The sequence below is a fragment of the Protomyctophum bolini genome, assembly GCF_963924005.1.
Source record: "Protomyctophum bolini genome assembly, chromosome: 16".
NCBI classification, from domain to species: domain Eukaryota; kingdom Metazoa; phylum Chordata; class Actinopteri; order Myctophiformes; family Myctophidae; genus Protomyctophum; species Protomyctophum bolini.
The window spans coordinates 6,656,679-6,677,067 of NC_137877.1; the positions used below are offsets into that span (position 1 = coordinate 6,656,679).

Sequence of the window (20,389 nt, forward strand, 5' to 3'; positions counted from 1 at the left end):
GTTCTCAAACTATTTCAGGTCAAGGAGCCCCAGAATTGTAATGTAATGTAATTGGCCCCCGGACTCCAATGTCAAAATATGTAGTTCCAGAGACCTTCCAGAAACAAAGCCCTGAAAGAATATATATTATATTCAAAGATTTGGGCCACGATTTTTCAAAAATAGCAGCTCTACAAGCTCGTGAGTGCAGCGCTATGAGCTTGTAGATCTGCTAATTATGTTATAGCTAAAGCATAACATAATGCCCAGAATGGGTACTTAAAATGCTTTCAATCACAATGATAACTACACTTTGACAAAACATTTAAGCATGCCATTATATTTAGTATGATGGATTACACACCTCAAGCGATTTTCTTTTCAAGTAGGATTTCTTACTGCAAAATGAACTGAATCAATGGCTTCCTCGAAACCGAAACAAACCATGCTTTATAAAATGTTCGCCAGTAATAAAATAAAATCACACCCGTGTGAAGTGAGGGGTGCTCTTATCGCACATCATCATACATCATCTTATTCTGGCCTCACCTTCATCATCAATGTTTGCGTTATGCAATGTTTGTGTTTACACAAACACTCAAAATTGTCCATTCATTGTCAATGGCACTTAATGTTTGTGTTAGGACAAAATGTTGGGTTACACACACCAAAAGCCTGACATAGGAGGCCCTCAATACGTAGCCTACTAGATGTTCCGGTCTCACAACGTGTCTCATCGTTGGGCATGTTAGGTCCCCCATGTTTGACATAAGCCAAGACAGATGTTTTGGGATATTTTGCAATCATTAACATTGCAATCATGATGTCCGCCCACAAGCCACATTTTGTATCGATACTGTGAGTCATTAGCCTGGTGGAACCACTCCCCCTGCTGAACCACATTTGCATTCTGCCAGAAGGGTGAGTCTGGAATCTCTCGGGCAGAGACGATGTACTCCGGACCAATTCTGGCCGGAGCGATAGATATGCGGCTGTATGCGGCCGCTAGAGGCGGGATCAACGCGAGACTGGTGACATATTGAAGCTGTGCCACAGCACAAATGTAAACTCAACCTAACAAGACTACAACTTGAAATTATTATGGAGATATCAGATGTTTGTCCCGCTACTTCCGGCTTCATCGTTTCTGCTTGAGAGAGCCCAGATGCAGGCAGGAGGAGGGAACTGCTGAACTCAATACTGCCGCAATCTGGCAGAGTCAGGTTAGTGAGTCGTAGTCAGTGAACTATACATGCCAGATGGTATGGTACTTTAATGAATAATGATCATGCTCACCCATGGGACTGTTAATGATGGTCTGTTTGACCACATCACTGCTGGGCATGGTCCCCTGCTCAAAGCGCTTGGACCTTTCCTCCAGGAACCACTCCCCTGTGACCACCTTCAGTTCCCTGCCAAGCAGACACATTATGCATTTCAACATCTTCCCTCACTGACAGTCAACTCCCCCACCAGATGCCCATACTGGCGAGTTGATTCTTATATTCCTAATCTCTGGATTTAGAGATCATCATAGTGGTGACAAATAGAGAAAGAAAAGCAGGTGCGCTTCCTCTGGAAACTGCCCGTGGTTAAGGCAGTGGGTGCTAAATATAACTTAAAGCAGAAATAACATGCATTTTAACACAATTAGCGTCGGGATTCTTTCTTTCAAAATAGAAGCTCGGGGTGCCTGGAAGATATGGCCGCTTTTACTCTGTAAAGCCTTAAACTTTTTAGCCTTCTTCAGAGCAGATTAAACTTTGTAATATGCTCTGAAGAAGGCTGTTTGCCGAAACACATCAGCAGTCTCAATAAAAACCTGAGAAAATTGCATCTGAGCCAGTCTTGCATCTCTAATTTTGGAGTGCCGCTTTTTCCACTTGTTGGTCTATGAGTTAATGCAGACAAATGTAGGCCTTGTTAAACAGCAACCCCTGGACCATCTGGAGTGCATTAAGAATTGCTTGTTCCGAGCACACTTACGAGATCTTGGCACACACATTGCACTTCCACCGGCGGCCTTTGGGCGGTTTCACGCGGCACTCGTTGCAGACGCGTTGCTGACACTCTTCACAGAGGTCTCCTCGGTCAAAGATCAAACCCAAAGTCTTCAGACAGAGGCCACACTGACGATCCCCCACCTCTTGGGGGCGACGGGAGCCTTTCCGTTTGATCTCCAGCAGCTCATTCTTCAACTTACTGCATCAGACGAAGAGGAAAGACATTGAGGTGCGAAGAGTGAGAAAGAGAGAAATCATGACAAAGATGATCGTAGAAGGTTTGTGGAGACCAGTGTTGATTTAGTCGACTAAAACCAAGACAAAAAAAGTACGTCGACGACCTTTTTCCACTGACGAAAACTAAACGGAAACTAAATAAAAACTAAGCTACAGTATGATGACTGAAACTAAGACTAAATATACTGACAATTTCGTCAACAAATAAAAACTAGACTAGTGGACAAGAGATCCAGTATAAGTCATTTTACAATATTGGTTGCATGCTGAAAATAGCCGATCTACAAGCTCACAACGCGTCGCGCAGCGGCAACACGTGAGCTTGTATATCGGCAATTTTCAGCAAGTGTAAAATCAGTCATTACGACGGCATCAAGGCCCGCCAAAATACATTTTAGTCGACTAAATCAACTGTAGATTTAGTCGACTAAAATCTTATGATATTTAGTCGACTAAAACTAGACTAACACTAAATCATTCCAGGTGACTAAAATGTGACCAAAACGACATGAAAACTATTCAGAAAGACTAAAACTAAAATCAAATTTTGCTGCCAAAAACAACACTGTTGTAGACTTAATACCGTTCAGTTATACGCAACGAAACTCACCGTATCCTTTTCTCCTCTCGCTTCCTCAGCTTCTCATCTTTCTGCAACACCTTCAGAATCACTTCTCTTTCATGCTCCAGCAGAAAGGACAGATTCAGATCCTCCCCGCCCCGCTCCATTGGACCTTGTAGTCTCCAAAACAACCAGCCAAGAAGAGCAGCCACAGGATCAAGAGGTGTTTTCTAAGGTGATTTCACATGTAGGCAGTCACAAAAGAAACACATGACCTCGTACTGTGCATTGGGAGTTTTCACTTGTGCCGTGCTGCTTTAATTGAGGCTGCTCTTTTGTGAGTGTGAGCCCAGTCTGAACCCCCTCGATCAGGAAGACGTCCAGGTCCATCAAAACATATTCCACCACCCAGTCACCGAGAGTTTCTCTGGTGTGTCTCTGGTTCACCTGGGGAACGGCAATCCCCTTCCTTTCCACAGGAAACCTAAACAAAATTAAAGAGATATGGAAAATAGAAAGTAGAAAGTCATCAAATGACTGAAGTCATAATGATATCAGCATGCAACAAGTTTGTTTTTGCCCCCGATCAACCGGATTGAACCGGTGTTCGGCAATAGCATAGATGGTATTCAAGTAATGCAATGAGTTGAGGTGAGAAATAGACTTAAAGAGAAACCAACATGAAACATAAGAGTCCCTATTCAGGCCAAAGCCATAATTAGGTGAACAATCTGCAAAAACTACGAGCTCATAACAGGTCGAAATGCAACGCGTTGTGAGCTTGGTTGTGAGCTTGTATAGATCCGCAATTGTCTGTGAAGAGATATGTGGCTCGATCGTGTGCCATTCTTTATCCGCAAGTAATAAAAAGATTCTGTGAATTACGCATTTAGATTTAGATGGGTGTAATTTCCAATGTGATTTCGCCATAGTTCAGTAAGTCTGTTTAATTAATCCGATTTCCCGAATGATCGTTTTCGCTTGATACCATTTCATAGAGAGTAAGAGAGGCAGTATACACTCGCGACCTATATACCAAATGAAAGGCCGATGTTTACAGATTACACAGGACTTGGATTTTTTTTAAATGGTCCAGATTTGAGCGAGCTGTGAGTCAATGAAATTACGTGTGTTTTTGGTACACACACAAAACAACCCTCTGTATCCAATATAAATGTATTCCAAGGCAGCACGCGTTGCTCTTCCATAAGGCAAGATCCAGGGCATAATGGATTATGGATAATAGATCTCTTAACCCATTCTGACCTGAGATCAGATTCATACGAGGTTTCCACTGGACACACACTGGTCTGATGAACCCATTCTGACCTGAGATCAGATTCTAAAAATGTCAGTCGTTCTTCGAATTTTTCAAAAATAGCAGACCTACAAGCTCGTATCGCGCCACTCGGTGGCGCGATATGAGCTTGTAGATCTGCTATTTTTCAATAGCTAAAGCATAACATGATGCCAACACCAAAATGGGTGCCCGGTCAGAATGGGTTAAAGGGAATGGCACCAGCTGGCACACTGATTGGTTTAAATTGCATAACGCCCAAACATGTGCATAATGTAATGCATGCATAATGTAATGAGTAGCGGAGGTGTTTTAATGATTTAGGTGGTGGCACAAGATAGCATATTTTACGGGGGAACGCCTCTTACACAATACTAAATCCCTATAAATGAAGGAGATAGGGCTCCTGGCGCGAGATGGAGCCCTTGGTGTGTAGAGGGAAGAAAGGAGGCGACCAAGTATAGACACACCTAGGAGACCACGGTTGATTAAGTGGTTAAGCTTTAATTTTTTACGACTTTCACATGGCCAGCATGAATGTTTTCATTAAATCGACACTGATCAGCATGAGTACAAACGGAACAATGCTTAATTGCTAGATATTTGTAAGCTACAAAAGCCCACAATTAGTCCTAAAGAGCACTACATTCATCAGTTCTTATTAGTAAACCTTTGTATTTTCATTACATCCATGAGTAGAAGGGGGGTATTTATGGACAATTATACAGCAGGTAGTGCTGAAAAGAAATAATTGGTTGAAATAACTACCCGTGCTTCAAACGAGCAGAACAGCACACCGTGCTTAAAACGAGCATGACAGCACACAGAAATCAGCTGTGCTGAACAGAAAATGTTCAGCTGAGAGAGAAAATGTCCCACCATATGAATACATTTTGATGTGTTTTATAACTTGTATTGTGATGGTATAACTGTTCTATAATTGCAATATTACACTCGAGGGTGTGTGTTATCGTGATTATTGGCACTTCAGTGATGCTTTCACTGGCGTGCAAAGATCACGATAACGCACACCCTCTCGTGTAAAATGTGCTTCTAATCTACATGCACTATTGCACTTAAATGAGCAGGTGAGGCTTGTGTTAATTATTTCTCACATTTCCTCAGTAATGTCAAAAGCTCCACGGGTTACTTGCTGCTTGACGGGGTAACAGCGTAAGTGTCACTCAGCTGCATGCTGTGGTGCACTGTGGGATTGCTGGGTCTTTGCCGCATGCCAATGTCAATAGTAATCATATTTGACCCCCCACCCTTATGACAAGCACTTGGAATTGTACGAGTCGAGGTAATACATTTTTGTTTGACTCGGTTCCACAGACAAATATTGTGAAAATAGACGATCTACAAGATCGTAATTTCTGTGACGCTTCTCCTGTGACCAGTGGTGTCGTGCTAGTTACGCGGGGTACCACGGTGACCCGGTGACGTGCAGGTACGGCACGGTGCATGCATGTGTACGCTAGAACGCGTTCCCCTAGATTCAAGACGCAAAAGACCCAAATCAAATCGCTACTTTAACAACAGGTTTAACCGTTTACCTGGACGTCCACATACAAAGTATTAAAAGCAAGCAACACAGCAGTATGGCTCTAACCTCGCGTCGCCACTTAGTTTGGTGTACTTGCGTGCACGTGAAATCATTAAAATGCCGTACCACAGAGAAAAGAACATCACCATTACACCGCTACCTGTGGTGAGCAGACAACCATGTCAACGTGGTCAGTGCAGCAATTATGATTCAGGATTTCAAGTACCAATGTTCTGCTTTCAAGTAGCTTAGTAAATAATGTAGGCAACAGGATGATGATGATGTGAATAGAAAACAGAGCGAAAAGGAACACCTTAGGCTATGAGGGAGGCCGATAGCAGCAGTAAAGAGGGAGCCATTGATTATTATATTGCTCAGTAAAATGTAGAGGGCTGTAATGTGTAGTAGGCCTGTCACAATTATTACATAATGGCTTTATCGCAAATATTTGAGATCATCGCTTTATCGTCATAATATTTGACATGAAATCATATATATCCAAAACATTTGAAAAAAGAATAGTGGAAATAGCAGATCTACAAGCTCAAACCGTATCGCGTTTTGTGCAACTTTTGTTTACAAAGCCTAAAAGCCGGTTAGGAATGTCTTTTCATATAAAGTTAACAGAACCGATGCAGACTTTAGGGCGCTCCTTCCAATTGGAACGGTGATGCTGTTAGCAGGGCCGTCCATGCTGCTGTTCTAGTCTGTACATTGAATTTAAGACTTCCGCAGACATATCTCTGGTTGTTTGGTTACGAGTAGTCTCTCAAGACAGACTGTGAACAACAGGGGCCGCTGTTTTCCCGAATATTTGACGATGGGATTCTCAGATTGGGTTACGAGAGACTAGATACATGTATAGAAGAGGTAATCATTACATCATTACAGAAACATAAAATAAACTCCAACAATAAAATGCATCCACACAATTTCCAATGTTAAAAGACAACTGAACTAACAAAAAACAACACGGGTCAATATAAAGTTGGAATGCAATGAAGCTAGTTATCATTAGTGGCGGTGTCCTTATTCATTATTCTCTCTCTCTCTCTCTCATCCTCGTCCAATCCTCTCGTACTCGTTGCCTGCTCTTCTCTTTTACATGAATTAGTGCTAATGATGAGGCGGGACATCTTTCCAGCATCAGTCGCAACCCAAGATCAGTGATTAGCATTGTAAAGTAACCCTAGAACCGCATCGGAACAAGTGAATCACCCAACTGCGAGCGTGGCCGTGGTGTAATTGAGTGAATAAATTAAGATTTATAGATGACAAGATTCTACCATAAATGAGGGAGATTCAAACTGATAAATATTTGCCGGCCTGCAGCTTCACCACGCTATTCGTGATCTCTGTGTTCACTGACGTACAGCCATCTAAAGAGGATTATATTCTCAACTTTCTGGAGTGACTGGGTTTGGGCTCAAAATTCACAAAGGAAATATGGGGACACAGATGGACTGATTGTTATCTCCATACAAACAGACTGAGAACGCCCCAAGAGGCAGTGCCGTTTCAAAATGGTTGAAATGGTTGATAAAAGTGTGGTATAATATTAACCATGAAGTGGCAATTAAGTCTGATTTTGTATAGTTCTATATCACTGTAACATAGAACTAAGAAACACAAGACGGAATTCACTGCTGATCTCTGCCCAGATATAGTGAGACGGCGGTAGATCTGAGAGTAAAATATTCATGGAACATCTCTGTTGGCCTAACCAGCAGTATGCTTTGGTGCGGATCGGTCCAGTGGTTTGCGAGATTAGACGCGCACACACACACACACACACACACACACACACACACACACACACACACACACACACACACACACACACACACACACACACACACACACACACACACACACACACACACACACACACACACACACACACACACACACACACACGCTCTTCTAGACAGCTAACCCCCTAGGTTTCCACGCCATTAAAAAATGTTTTAGGATGCAGCCTGGGGCCCAGCATGAGACAGAAGGCTCCAGGCAGCAGAATTTGCTGTATTTATTGCACCTATACAAACTAATGAGCAAATCTGCTGAAGTTGCATCTTCTTTAAGGACTCTTTTGTTGTACCGAGCTGGTTATTTGACAGTTCTGGAACATTGTCAGCTGTGATGGCATACACTATATGCCTATAGCACACTGCAAAACATCTTAATAGCTTGTTTTTCTTGTTTATTATTATTATTTTAATGGAAACAATACACATTCCATGCATACATTATTAACTGTTGCGACGGACAGTTGGTGAGAAGACCATTTATGAAATGACATGATATCGCATATACTGAAATTTAAATCCAATTTGAATATCAAGCACTTTTGATGCACACAGTATGAGTCCCAAAAGATGTAAATGGTCAGAAATTGCGTAGGGTAATTCAGTCAAACCTATTCCCCATAGCAAAGACATTCTGACGGATGTGTACTCGTGTGACACTTGGACACCCGTGAATGACGCATGTATGTGTACACATCATGACTCAAACTTACAGTAACATGGATGTGATGTTTGTCTTGGCTGGCACACTAACGCTGACATATTGTGAGCGCGGTCGTTTATATCTCAATGCCTCAGCTGTGTGCTGCTGCAGTAGGCGTGGAGTCCTGGGACGACCCTCCCTGAGTACACACAACACGCATTCCTGCTGCCACCACTCGCTGTGCCCTGAGTAAACACTGCGCTGAGGAAAACGTTCAAACCTCAGCCCTATAAAACTGCCAGAGGCAAAGCACTTACTACGTGTATATTTTGTTGTAATTTTCATAAAATTATGATGTGCTGTGGGGTTATACGCATGTCTTTCAGTGCCTGTATGAGGAATGTGACGAGAAGAGGGCATGTATTTGAAATACATTAAATACTTTTTTTGTGTATTTTAAAATACTTTTTGTGTATTTTAATATCTGTATTTTAATATACAGAAAATACGTATGACGAAGACATGTATTTCGAATACATGCCCATCTTCTGAGAAGAGTTATATGTCAAAGTTAGGTAGTGTCTTTCTGCGGCGGATGCCCATGGGGTGTTAAAAGCGGTAAATGGGTAGTCTCTGTGTTGCATTATGTCATTATGTGATTTATTCCGTCTCTCTGTCCGGTTCGGTTGCGAGGTACTCTGGCTCAAGCACATTGACGGGAACATCAATCTGCCAGTTAGGCACCACGGGTGTATTGGAGGAGGGGGCCAACATCCAGCAGGCAGCAGCCATGTCATAAGGCAGCCACTTATGCGGCTGTTTAAAAGGTGATGTTTGTGGGAAGAAAACGCCGCAGAACCGGGTGGTAAAAGGGTCCATTTGGGTTCATCTTTACAGAGCTAAATGAACACCGAGGACTTTTTATACTACCACCGAGGTCATTTCTTCAGTGCCACATAGAAGGGAAAGAAAAACATACTGCATATACATATTTACCACGATCGTTTCCCTTTTATATCAAAGGGGCTTGTCCGTGGGGAAATAAACGTTCCAATTTCCTATCTCGTGTTCTCAGCATCAACCTCCCCTCATTGAAGCCTTTGGGCACAGCGGTAAGCTCTGCAGGTGTATCACATAATTCTGTGCTCTGCATGTGCGTGCGTGCGTGCGTTACTGTCGGCATAACCTATGAGAGGGAGATGAAGACACACTTTATTCTCAAATATACTGTACATTTGATATGTCGGAGAGAAGGAGTCAAAGACTCTGTTTTTGTGAAATGTGGGTCAGCTCCTCAACAACAAAATATGGTTGCTACTTTATTCTCATTAGTTCAGCTAAGATCAGCACGGATCTATGTAAAGTTCTTCTCTCTCACCTCTCAGCAGTTTCATCTTCTCCTGATAGATGCTGGTATTGTACTAGATCATTTCCCCACAGGCTACAACATTTTATGCTGTATTGCATAATGTCTGATCTAGATTTTATCACCCAACGCCCTGGATGTGAAAAGTATCCAAGCTGATGGGGCTTTTATGGCCTAATTCATTAATAAATGATGCTGCCTTCTCCACTTATAATGTAAAGTTGCTCTTGCTCCTCTATTAAACATTACCTGTATACTTATGGCCTTCACTGAAATTCAATAGTAATCTGCTCTCATTTCTTTGCCGTTCTTGCCTTGGCATAGCATGCAGCGCTTTCTTCCCAGGAGGGAATTTAAAGGCTGTTGCTGCCTCCTGAATCATTAATGTCACACAAACACCAATAGAAATTGATGCTGAATGTCAGAGTGCATTTCACTCAAGTCTCTGGAGACCACTAAACGACAAGAGACATCAACTCAGCCAGTACTGGTCAGACTTAATTTGGCCAGCGAACACAAGAATAGACTGTAGGAGCTATGGCAGCAGAATACATAATGTAGGCAACAAAAGGCAAATTATTCATTGATCAACAAAGGTAGATTTATCACCTTATGATTTTCATCTGTTCCGTTACTGTACTGTGTACATAACTGCTATAGTGGGTTATTTTCTTTTCTTATGCAAGCTCCCTTTAAACTCAGCCATGCATCCTCCAGAGGGAAAAAATTGTCTATTTCTTCTGGTTAAAGCGTATACATAAGATAGCTCGGGACTGTAAGATAGTGGGACAAATGTAAAGCCAAACCCATTCTTCACTATCACACAAATGTCCTCCCAGCTGAAAACGGTTCCAAACACCACGAGTTGAAAATATTTAAACTCTCAGGGCTCAGATAAAAGCTCCACACATGGATGGGCACAACAGATGCCCAGCGCCTAGTCACGTGGCTGGTGTTTCCAGCACAGCGTAAATAAATGGCAAAACAATTCAAAACATACGCTGCGCTCAGGGGGAAAAAAAAGCTTGGGCAGACGTCACACAGGGGATCAAGCATAATACACAGAGACAAATATGGCTATGGGTCATCATCATAATACAGTGTGCTTGAATAGACCTGTAAAGCTTTCCTCTATTTGAGCAAGCTGACATGCAGCTTACATAAAAACAAGCTGGTGGGCTAAACCTATTTGCGGCCAGTGACGTTGACACTGTGTCAACAAAAATGTGAAATGCGATGTTAACAAGAAAGTAAGCAGGTTTGCTTTAGCAATTATAGCTTGGTAATACCAATGGCTAATGTATTTCAGGACAGTCTAGTGCACTGCACATACATGGGTGGATGCACAAATGAGTGTGTGGTTATGTTTACATTTTCTGGCTTTCCATGTTATAGCTGCACATGCATATTGCATTTTTATATGGATTTACAACAAAAACAGATTTGGATTTAAAGGCAGGTAGTTGACTCAAAAGTGGTTTTCACTTCACTCATCTCTCTGAAGGATGTGACCAAATGCAATTCATTCCATTATTTAAGCATGTAATCCACTTCCTGGGGCAGGACGTGTCTCTCTGACTGTGCACATCAAGGCGAAATCAATAGTTAACCATCATCTGTACAGGCAACTAAAGAGAAGACAGAGATTGCAAATGGTTCTGCAGGGAATGGGTTTGGGAATGGAAGAGAAACACTACGTTCAATGATATGTGACATGTTTGTCCAAGTGGAAACTATCCCTGACCCTAACCCTGGCTTCTGGCACACACACGCACAGTCGCGCGCACACACACACACACACAGTCGCACACACACACACACACGCACACGCACAGTCACACGCACACGCACACACACACACACACACACACACACAGTCGCACACACGCGCACACACACACACACACACACACACACACACACACACACACACACACACACACACACACACACACACACACACACACTTGATTGATTGATTGAAGTACTTATTAACAGTTTGCAGAATGGGTACATTTCTCATGAAAGCACAACTCAATACAAAGACTGTTACTGTGGAACGACACACTGATAAAGGCACTCCACCATCTTCAAGGATGAGTACCATTTTCAATTCATCAGAGCCTCCGGGCAGGTCACACAGGAAAGCTATAACCGACAGCACTTATGACCCACTCTTGACCATCTTAAGAGCCGTCCATCACACGTTGCTGCCAATCATGCCGCGGTCGCTGAACCCCCGCACTCTGCTTCAAGGTTTCCGTGTCAATAACCGGATAAACTAAAATCTATCGTACTTTGTTATAGTCTGAATTCAATTTGAAAAGTGAATGATACTACATTAAGAATGCCGGGGCGGCTGACGGAGGGACTTTAGTGATAATGTGATATGAAGTGGTCCCTCCCTGCTCCCCAGGGCTATGAATCAATTGGCCCGAAAACAAAAGAATAGAAAATAAATAGAAAGATGTGCTCCTCGGACAAAACTCTGTAGGAGTGTGTGTATGTATATATATATATATATATATACACATGTATATATATATATATATATATATATATATATATATATAGCAGTAGGATTTCCACTTCAGCTATTTGTTCATCCATGTAATGTTTAATTTGAACAGCTGTACACTCCCCCTGCCAACTCTGTTTCCTTCAATTATTTTTTTTAAATACAAAGATCGGCCTCCTAGTTGCATGTGGCATTTATTCCTCGGCCTAGTGCGTGTGTGTGTGTGTGTGTGTGTGTGTGTGTGTGTACAGTTTCAGGCGATAGGTCCAATAGTGATTAGCTGTCCACAGACGGACGGACAGACGGACGGACGGACACACACGGACAGGTGGACAGGGGGCAAAAACTCGGGCCACACCTTCTTCGGCCTGGCAGAGACAAGATTGAATCACTTCTGGCCATATGTTTGTAATTCTAATTATGGAGAGAGGTCTGTGATCTCAATCTTATACTGATGCAGACACTCACAGTATACAGCTGGAAAAGACCCTGGATTTGTGTCCTGAGCTGCTGTGTTGCCTTTGGTGACTGAATTTAGTCACCTAAAGGCACTTTTAAACAGGGAGAGCACATGAGGAGTGACACGCAGCAAAGGCCGTCAGGTATTGTGGTATTCTTAACCACTAGGCGAGCGGCACCCCGATGTGAAAGGCACTCGATGCCACATCGGAAACGCCGTGCACCTCTATGGCAGTGGTTCTCAAAGTGGGGTCCAGGGACCCCCAGGGGTCCTTGAGGGAATTTCAGGGGGTCACTATAGCTAGATGATAGAATGGAACCAAATGGGTCACCCTTATGGGTCTGTAACTCAGAGACTGTACAAATGGTTCCATTTGTACACTCTCAGACTGAGTTAAATCAAACATTGATTTTACAATATAAATTGGGGTATACCAGAGATAGAAATGCCATTAAATCGGGGACCGCAGCGACGCAGCCTAATGCATGTGAAACTGGGGTCCATGAAATTAATATGTGTTTTGGAATCACTGCTATAGAGCCGTAAAAAATCCTCTCTTATCGGGGTCTTTTCAAATGGGGGTACCGTGGGCTAATAAATGTAAATGTGGGGGTCCTTGAAAACGTTCGGGAACCAGTCCTGTGTGGGGCCTTAATTCCATGGGGCACAAACAAAGGAGGTCAGAGAGAGAAGGATGGGCACTGTGTCAGGCACACAGAACTGATGGTAAGCGGACTGACAATGTATAGGAACCGGCCTGAATTAATTAATAATTGTATTGTGGTGCCCTGTGCCATTGAATCATAGTTAGAGACTTGACTTGACAGAGAAGTGCTATAGGAAGGAGACGCACCACCTACAGATATGTAGATATGTCACATGTAGCGTGACATCAGAGGCTAGCAACACCGCAGACTGCAGAGCTCTGTACTGCAGGATATGAAGGGGATATGAGATCCAGGAGACCCTCGGATCGTATCGTTCCTCCAGGGGAAGTAGCAATACGTTGTAGATTAGATACAGCTAGATACAGTTAGATACAGCACACCATTTGGAACCAACATGTGCAGTGTAGAGGAGAAAAGGCGAGGAAAGATATATTCTATTTAAGTCAAGATATGGCTAAAAGAGCTATAAGTTTGGAAATCAATAGGCAAATGTAATACACTGCAATGACACTCTGAGGATTCTTGGTTGAGCATGCAGAACCCTAGCAGCACGTCTTTCCTTATTAGTTTCAAACAGACCAATGACCTGCTCAGGTTTTCACCTTTTGCTGTACTGAGTCCTATATAGGCACACAAATGTGCAACCTCCAAGCCTTTTAACCACAGCGCATACATGTCACAGTCACAATAACATTAGCATCCCCAGTGGAGCCATCATTAGTAATACCTCAACATGCCTGCAGCAATTCTCAGGCTTCCTGCAGAAATCAATGGTGCAGAAAATGGGAAAAACAAACGAACCGAGCCGGGCCCTTCTTGCAACCCTTATCTAGGACCTAGCACCTGTCCTCTTTTCCTCACAATGCACTCCTGTTTCTCCTCCTCACTTTCCCAGATCTCTTGTGCTTCTTTTATTCTATTGCAATATATATATATTTTTTACAACAACAAAAAAGGAACGTGAAAAACATCTGAAAAATGTACGTTTTTCTGAAAACAGAAAAAACTTAAACAAACAAAAGAAAGAAAGCAAACATTTACGATCTACAAGCTCACAAAAGGTTTGGGAACCCCCTCATTGTTCTGATTCTCAACCCAGATGCTGAGTCTATAGTCTGGAGGGATCGAAGCGTCTGATATCGCATTGAAATGCTGCTGGTGTCATCTTTTGCTGTCTAAATTAGAAAAGACACGGTGGGCTCAACAAGCCAACACTATGGATTCTATTGTGTTATTTTCTTATTTTCAACTTCACGGCCACAACGAAAACATTGCCCTTCAATCAAACACCAAGGTGGAGAGAAAGCTAGAGGCAAAGTGGATACATTGTGAGTGTGTGTGTGTGTGTGTGTGTGTGTGTGTGTGTGTGTGTGTGTGTGTGTGTGTGTGTGTGTGTGTGTGTGTGTGTGTGTGTGTGTGTGTGTGTGTACAGTGCGGGCAATGGATGAAGAGGTTTGGTTAGGACAAAGAGAAAGTGATTTGAATGACATTTGATACAATTATCCTTGTTAACTTAAACCTGACACCTGCAATGGTCCATTTGGTTCCCAACAATTAATGGAGGGGGAAATTAGGAACAGGTTGGAATAACGTGTTCCTTCCACGCAGAAGGTCCCAGGTTTGATTCCCGCCGGGAACACTGGGGGCATGTTATCTCCTTTGCGTCATTATGGCCCATACCCTAGGTTGGGCGCAAAAAACAAGCAAGCAATCCTGGTCTCTAATACTATTACTGCCTCCCCCTGGTCAGCCTGATGGAGGTGAAAGGAAAGGAAGGTGAAAGGAATAACGTGTTCCTTCCACGCGCTAAGTCCTAACCGGGGGAAACTCCCCTGTCAGGTGAGCGGCCTGCACACTCGTCATGCATTGAGAGTTGGCAGGGGGGAGCGTACAGCTGTTCAAAATAAACATTACATGGATGAACAAATACTGTAGCTGAAGTGGAAATCCTACCGCAATTGACAAAGTCATAAAATAGCAATTGAACAACCATGTAGATTAATTGAAATCCCCATCTCCATTGCATCACAAATGGGAGTGTGACAGTTATTCCTTGTTACTCGATACAATACCACGACCACTGCTCATGACATGGTACATTTTTGCTTAGTCATGACTCATGAAGGCTTGATTGTGCAGCTGATGAATTTCTCCACTGTGCTTTGTCAAAAATGCTTAAATCTTCAGCAAACAGACATCAAACCGAACTCAACCTCGGCCCTTGCGGCTCAGACAATCAATTCTTTTCTGCCTCCTTCCCTCTCTCTGCTCCACCAGCCCATCGGCAATGATCCCAATCACCCTCCACTGACCACAGTGTGGTCGGTTGTTAATCTTGTTAATTATGGCCATAATGAGTGTCTCAGGTTGCTGGATGACAGAGACAAAGTAATACGGCACACTAAAGACTACGGCATGCTAATATCTAGAAAGATATACGCAGAATGCACGCACTCGCTCTCCCCATCTTTGTCTGTCTGGGGCATGCGAGTGCCACCACAATTCTGGAAATGGTATGCATTATGAAAAAGGTACAGGGCAGTGAGGTGAAGGGAGAGAAATAATGAGACTGACTGTAAATGACACAATACAATAGAGACGGAAATGATAGGGGTGCACATACATTTCATAATGTAAAGATTACACCCCGTGTGAAGTGAGGGGCGCTCTCATTATCGTACAACAACATCATTATGCCTATTTGCTCAGACACTATGGCGTAGAATTCTCATTGGGGAAGTGGGGTGTTCCCCAATACAAGTAGTAGGAAATCCCATGAATGAAGGTTTCGTATATTCAAATATAGAAAATATAATAATAATAATAATAAATCCAATTCCCTGTACTCAAAGTCACCTTACAAAGACAGAACAAAATAGGTGGGCAATGGGTTTTGAGGTTGGTTTTCAACAGGACATGGAGATGTGAGCTGGGAGTGAGTTCCAAAGGGAGAGGGGCTGCGCCACTGCAACTGAGAAAGCCCTGTCACCTCATGTTTGTTTACTTGTCGTGGGGACAATGGACATCCAGGTGGTTGGCATTACCAGACTTAAAGGAACGGGAGGGGGTGTGGCAGTGAAAGAGGTCAGAGAGGTAGGGGGTGGGCTTGGTTGTTGGGGGGCCTTGTAGGTGGTGAGTGACGAGCCGAGCGGCAGTTGTTTGACTGTGAGCAAGTGATGGTCGTGGAGGACTGGTGTGATGTGGTCTCTGGATCGTGAGTAGGCGTATACACTACAGCAGAGTTTTGCACATACTGTGGTTTCTTGAGAAGTATGAGAACTTTTGCACCGCATAGAAGGCTGTTATAGTAGTCTATAGTCTGGATGTGATGACGGCGTGGATGATGAGTGTCTCTGCAGCATGCAGAGTGACTGATATTAGATAACCGATTATTTCCATGGTCATACTGAATCTGATCAATATCCAATACCGAAACCAGTTTCCCCTATAGTAGGGTACATCTATTTGAATGAAATAATTATGTGATGCTCGGTGCAGATGTAGATTTCTACAAACACTGCTTTGTGATCTGGTTTTTAGACCCAGTGAACACTACTCTCCGTTTCCAAGGGCCAGATTTAAACAGGCTGTAAACAAGCTCATATGACACAACATGCTTGTGTAATGATTCTTTCTGATATATACTGTACATGTAGCACTCCTTTGCATCATGGATGTGCAGAGAGGACTGCAACAGAATTGTCAGCTTGTTACACTTAATTTCCATTTTCAGTCTGACTAACATCGCCTCCACTGTGACCGATTTCCGAGAGGGGATTCAATTTTCCATAACCAATCACTAGAGACTAATGTATCCACCTAAAAGTAATTTGATGTCTACACTGATACGTAGCTATGGCAACACAAAATATCTCCCCTTTGAATAAAAGCCTTCAAAGTGTCTCCAAAGTGTAATCTCCCATTAGATCGACCGTTACTAACCCTATCTCTAACTCTAACCTAAACATAACCGCAAGCACGGGAGAAACGCATCCCTGCTCAACAACCTTAATCCGGTCGTTTTAACGCATCCCTCACCAACCTTAATCCGGTCGTTTTTTAATTAAATTTTATCCCACGATTTTGCAACCCATTTTTTCACCCAGTGAATCCTGGGCGCTACACTTCCTCTGCCAACCTGGGGGGGGGGGGCAGCGGACTGAACTCATGCTTCTGTCTATGCATGAGGAGTCCAAGCTGCTTCTTTTCACCTGACAGGGGGGGCGTTTCCCCAGTCCGACGTAGCGCATGGAAGGAACACGTTATTCCGACCAGTTCCTTTCCCCTCCATCAGGTGCCCCGGCTGGCCAGGGGGAGGTAGTTTAAAGTCTGGTCGTTTTAACGCATCCCTCACCAACCTTAATCCGGTCAAACTAACGGGAGGTCAAACCTTAGGGCAGCCCCCGAATGTTGTTTGAATTTGAAGTAAAGTAATGAGTGCTGCACATTGGTAATCATGCACTTTATCAACTGAGAAATGTTTCATCATGTAATCAGGGCAGAACAGAATCTGTCGACTCGGTGGAGTAGGCGGATTCACAGGTTTGGACGTAGGCAACTATACAATATTTTGGGGATGCTGGATCTTCAGGTGGCTATTAAATGATTTTGACTTGCTCCCTCCTCGCATGACTGAAGCCGAGCAGTCATTGCAAATTTGTTTTCATTTTCAGAGATTTTGAAATAATTCAACATATTGCAGACATTGTTCCCTGTGTATAGGACGGTATAGGTTAACGCAAGTGCGTCCCTATTATGAAGCTGACATTAATTAATTAATCAGACTTGTTTTAGGTCATATCAAAACCATTGACAAAAGTGTTGGCAAAACACCTGGGAACATGACAGCAAAACACCCATTATTGTGACAAAACTGCAACTAACAAAAAGGACCTTTGATCTCGTAGAAAATACTGCATTACTTCCTCAACCAAGTGTGTGATGATTGCTGTGGGTGGCTGCACTGTGTGTTCATCTCAGTTCATTGCTCACAAGATGAGAGGGCTTGAGATGCGGACTGGATCTTATTAACCTAGTTTCAGGTCGGTTTCTCCCCCTCCATTTGCTTAGACAATCTGAATATTTCATAGAACTTTCTGCTGCATGTCTGGTACAGTTTACTTCCATTTTCTGTTCTCAAAGCGGCACAGCAGGCCTACCAGAAAGACGGGAGCCCTGTATGTGCACACTGCACAGTATGTGTGAGACGCAAGAAAGAAAGAGTAGGCTACGTGAGTGAGTGAATCGAGCGAGCGAGTAAAAGAGAGCAAGAGTGAAACAAAACATCATAGATTTGTTTAAGCTGATCCTTTGTCATCACATCAGTTCAGAACAGAATAGCACGTGTCATTTTACAAAGAGTTCATGACATGTACAATAATATAGATGATGATGATGATTAATTGAATTTGACTGAGTGTAAAAATTTACCCTTTACACTCTCAGGGTTAAAAATGTAACACTCCAGATTTACTACGTACAATTTATTGTATACCACAAGTGTCTGAGCCACCACAATTATGCGATTATGCGTATGTGATTTGAGACCTTAAGTTGATTACTAGGGAGTCTATATCCTGTCTGTCTCGCTACTCGTCAACTCACCACCCCCCCCCCACCTCCCGCCCCCACCCCTGATCAATCCTCCATTTTACCCTCCCCCCCATCTCCTCCTTACCACCTCATCCTCCTACTCTATTCTTTCTCCCTTCTGTTCCATCAGGGATACTAAGTGGAGCGCCGGGGAAAGTGGCTGGGAAGAAGATGCAATGGATGTAAAGGGGCAGCGATCACGGAGAGGTGTCCTCACACTTTAGAGGTCAGGGGAGAGAGAGAGCAGCGGAATACGTTGCTCTCCTGACCGGCAATATATTATTATCCCCTCAGGGTCCAAATTACAATGTGTCCAAATTACATTTCAAGTCCCTTCTTTTTATATGTCTGCAGAGTCCCCATGTGGGGATGATGGGGTTCCACTGATTGCCTGGCTCTGGCTGGCTGGCTGTCGTGATTGAATGAATGGGAATGCCACATGTCTGTGACGTCTGTCTCTCTAGCCAACATGAGGCTACAGACTGCATACCAAATGGCACTGCATGCACTTCTGGGTTAACCCATTCTGACCTGAGATCAGATTCATACGAGGTTTCCACGGGACACACACTGGTCTGATTAACCCATTCTGACCTGAGATCAGATTCTAAAAATGTCAGTCGTTCTTCGAATTTTTCAAAAAATAGCAGACCTACAAGCTCGTATCGCGCCACTCGGTGGCGCGATATGAGCTTGTAGATCTGCTATTTTTCAATAGCTAAAGCATAACATGATGCCAACACCAAAATGGGTGCCCGGTCAGAATGGGTTAAAGCACGACGGAACAAACCAGAGGGGCAGCGCCACATCGGTGAGTGAGTGGGCGGCAGGGAAGCCCAGCCTCACATCATATTGTAATGCCACACAGTTACCATTTATCAACACGGCAGCACAATAGAAACAGCATCGAAGCAATGCAAACACACCTTATCAGGGGAGTTCCCCGTGCACAACATTCGCTCTAATAAATGCATACGTTTGTGAGCAGCTAATTATATTTTACAAATGTATTTAATTTAAGCAACACGCTATGCCATTTTGTTCTGCTGTTGAAGCCCTTATGTCCGGAACCCTTCGTCATCTTACACCCCAAAATATATTGTATATTATGTGATACAGTTGAATGTCCTGCAGAGTATGAGTATTAGTAACAGGATTTGTGTCGCCAACTTGGAGACTGCTTGCACAGCCTCATTACATCAGTCTGGCGCATCAGCGATGTACCATGGTTATCATGATGCATGCATGCACGAATGCATGCAAGCGCACGCACACACATTTCCCATCCAATTCCTACACTCCTACAGGGTCTTGGAGAGACTGAGCTCTAATTCGCTGTGACTGCAGTCCCCAGGGCTTCTCTCTCTGCTGTGATAAATGGGCTCTCTGGCTTGGCTGTATTGCAGAGAATTCAGGGAATCCCCAGTTCCTCTTCCCCCCTTTCCTGTTCCTTTATGTACCTTGTGAATTAGTTATAACCTATAATGGTTTGTGATCATAAACAAATGTAAGGCCTATCAGGGAAATAAAAATGTGGCAAATGTAATAAAATAAATATGAAATAGGGCAGTCTGTGCCTCGAACAAATATGTCCCATGTTTATCCACAATGCGTGACATTAAGAGACAGTTGCCTGTGCCAGTCAGTGAATACTAATAGCTGGCTGCTAAACCGGCATCAAACAACATTGACTGCAAAGAAATCAAAGCG

The 20,389-nt window shown here is 43.3% G+C and overlaps 1 protein-coding gene across 2 annotated transcripts in view; it reads right to left on the reverse strand.

The window, feature by feature from the left end:
• The window catches only part of sytl5 (synaptotagmin-like 5), a 44,407-nt gene that overhangs the window by 22,663 nt on the left and 1,355 nt on the right, over positions 1-20,389 (reverse strand). For both annotated transcript variants that reach the window (XM_080786123.1, XM_080786122.1), the window contains exons 2-4: positions 2,830-3,265; positions 1,966-2,181; positions 1,276-1,391 (exon numbers count right to left, since the gene is read on the reverse strand). In XM_080786123.1, coding sequence (XP_080642249.1) covers positions 1,276-1,391; positions 1,966-2,181; positions 2,830-2,948 — 451 coding nt within the window. In that variant the 5' untranslated portion in view covers positions 2,949-3,265. The remainder of the gene's footprint in view (positions 1-1,275; positions 1,392-1,965; positions 2,182-2,829; positions 3,266-20,389) is intronic.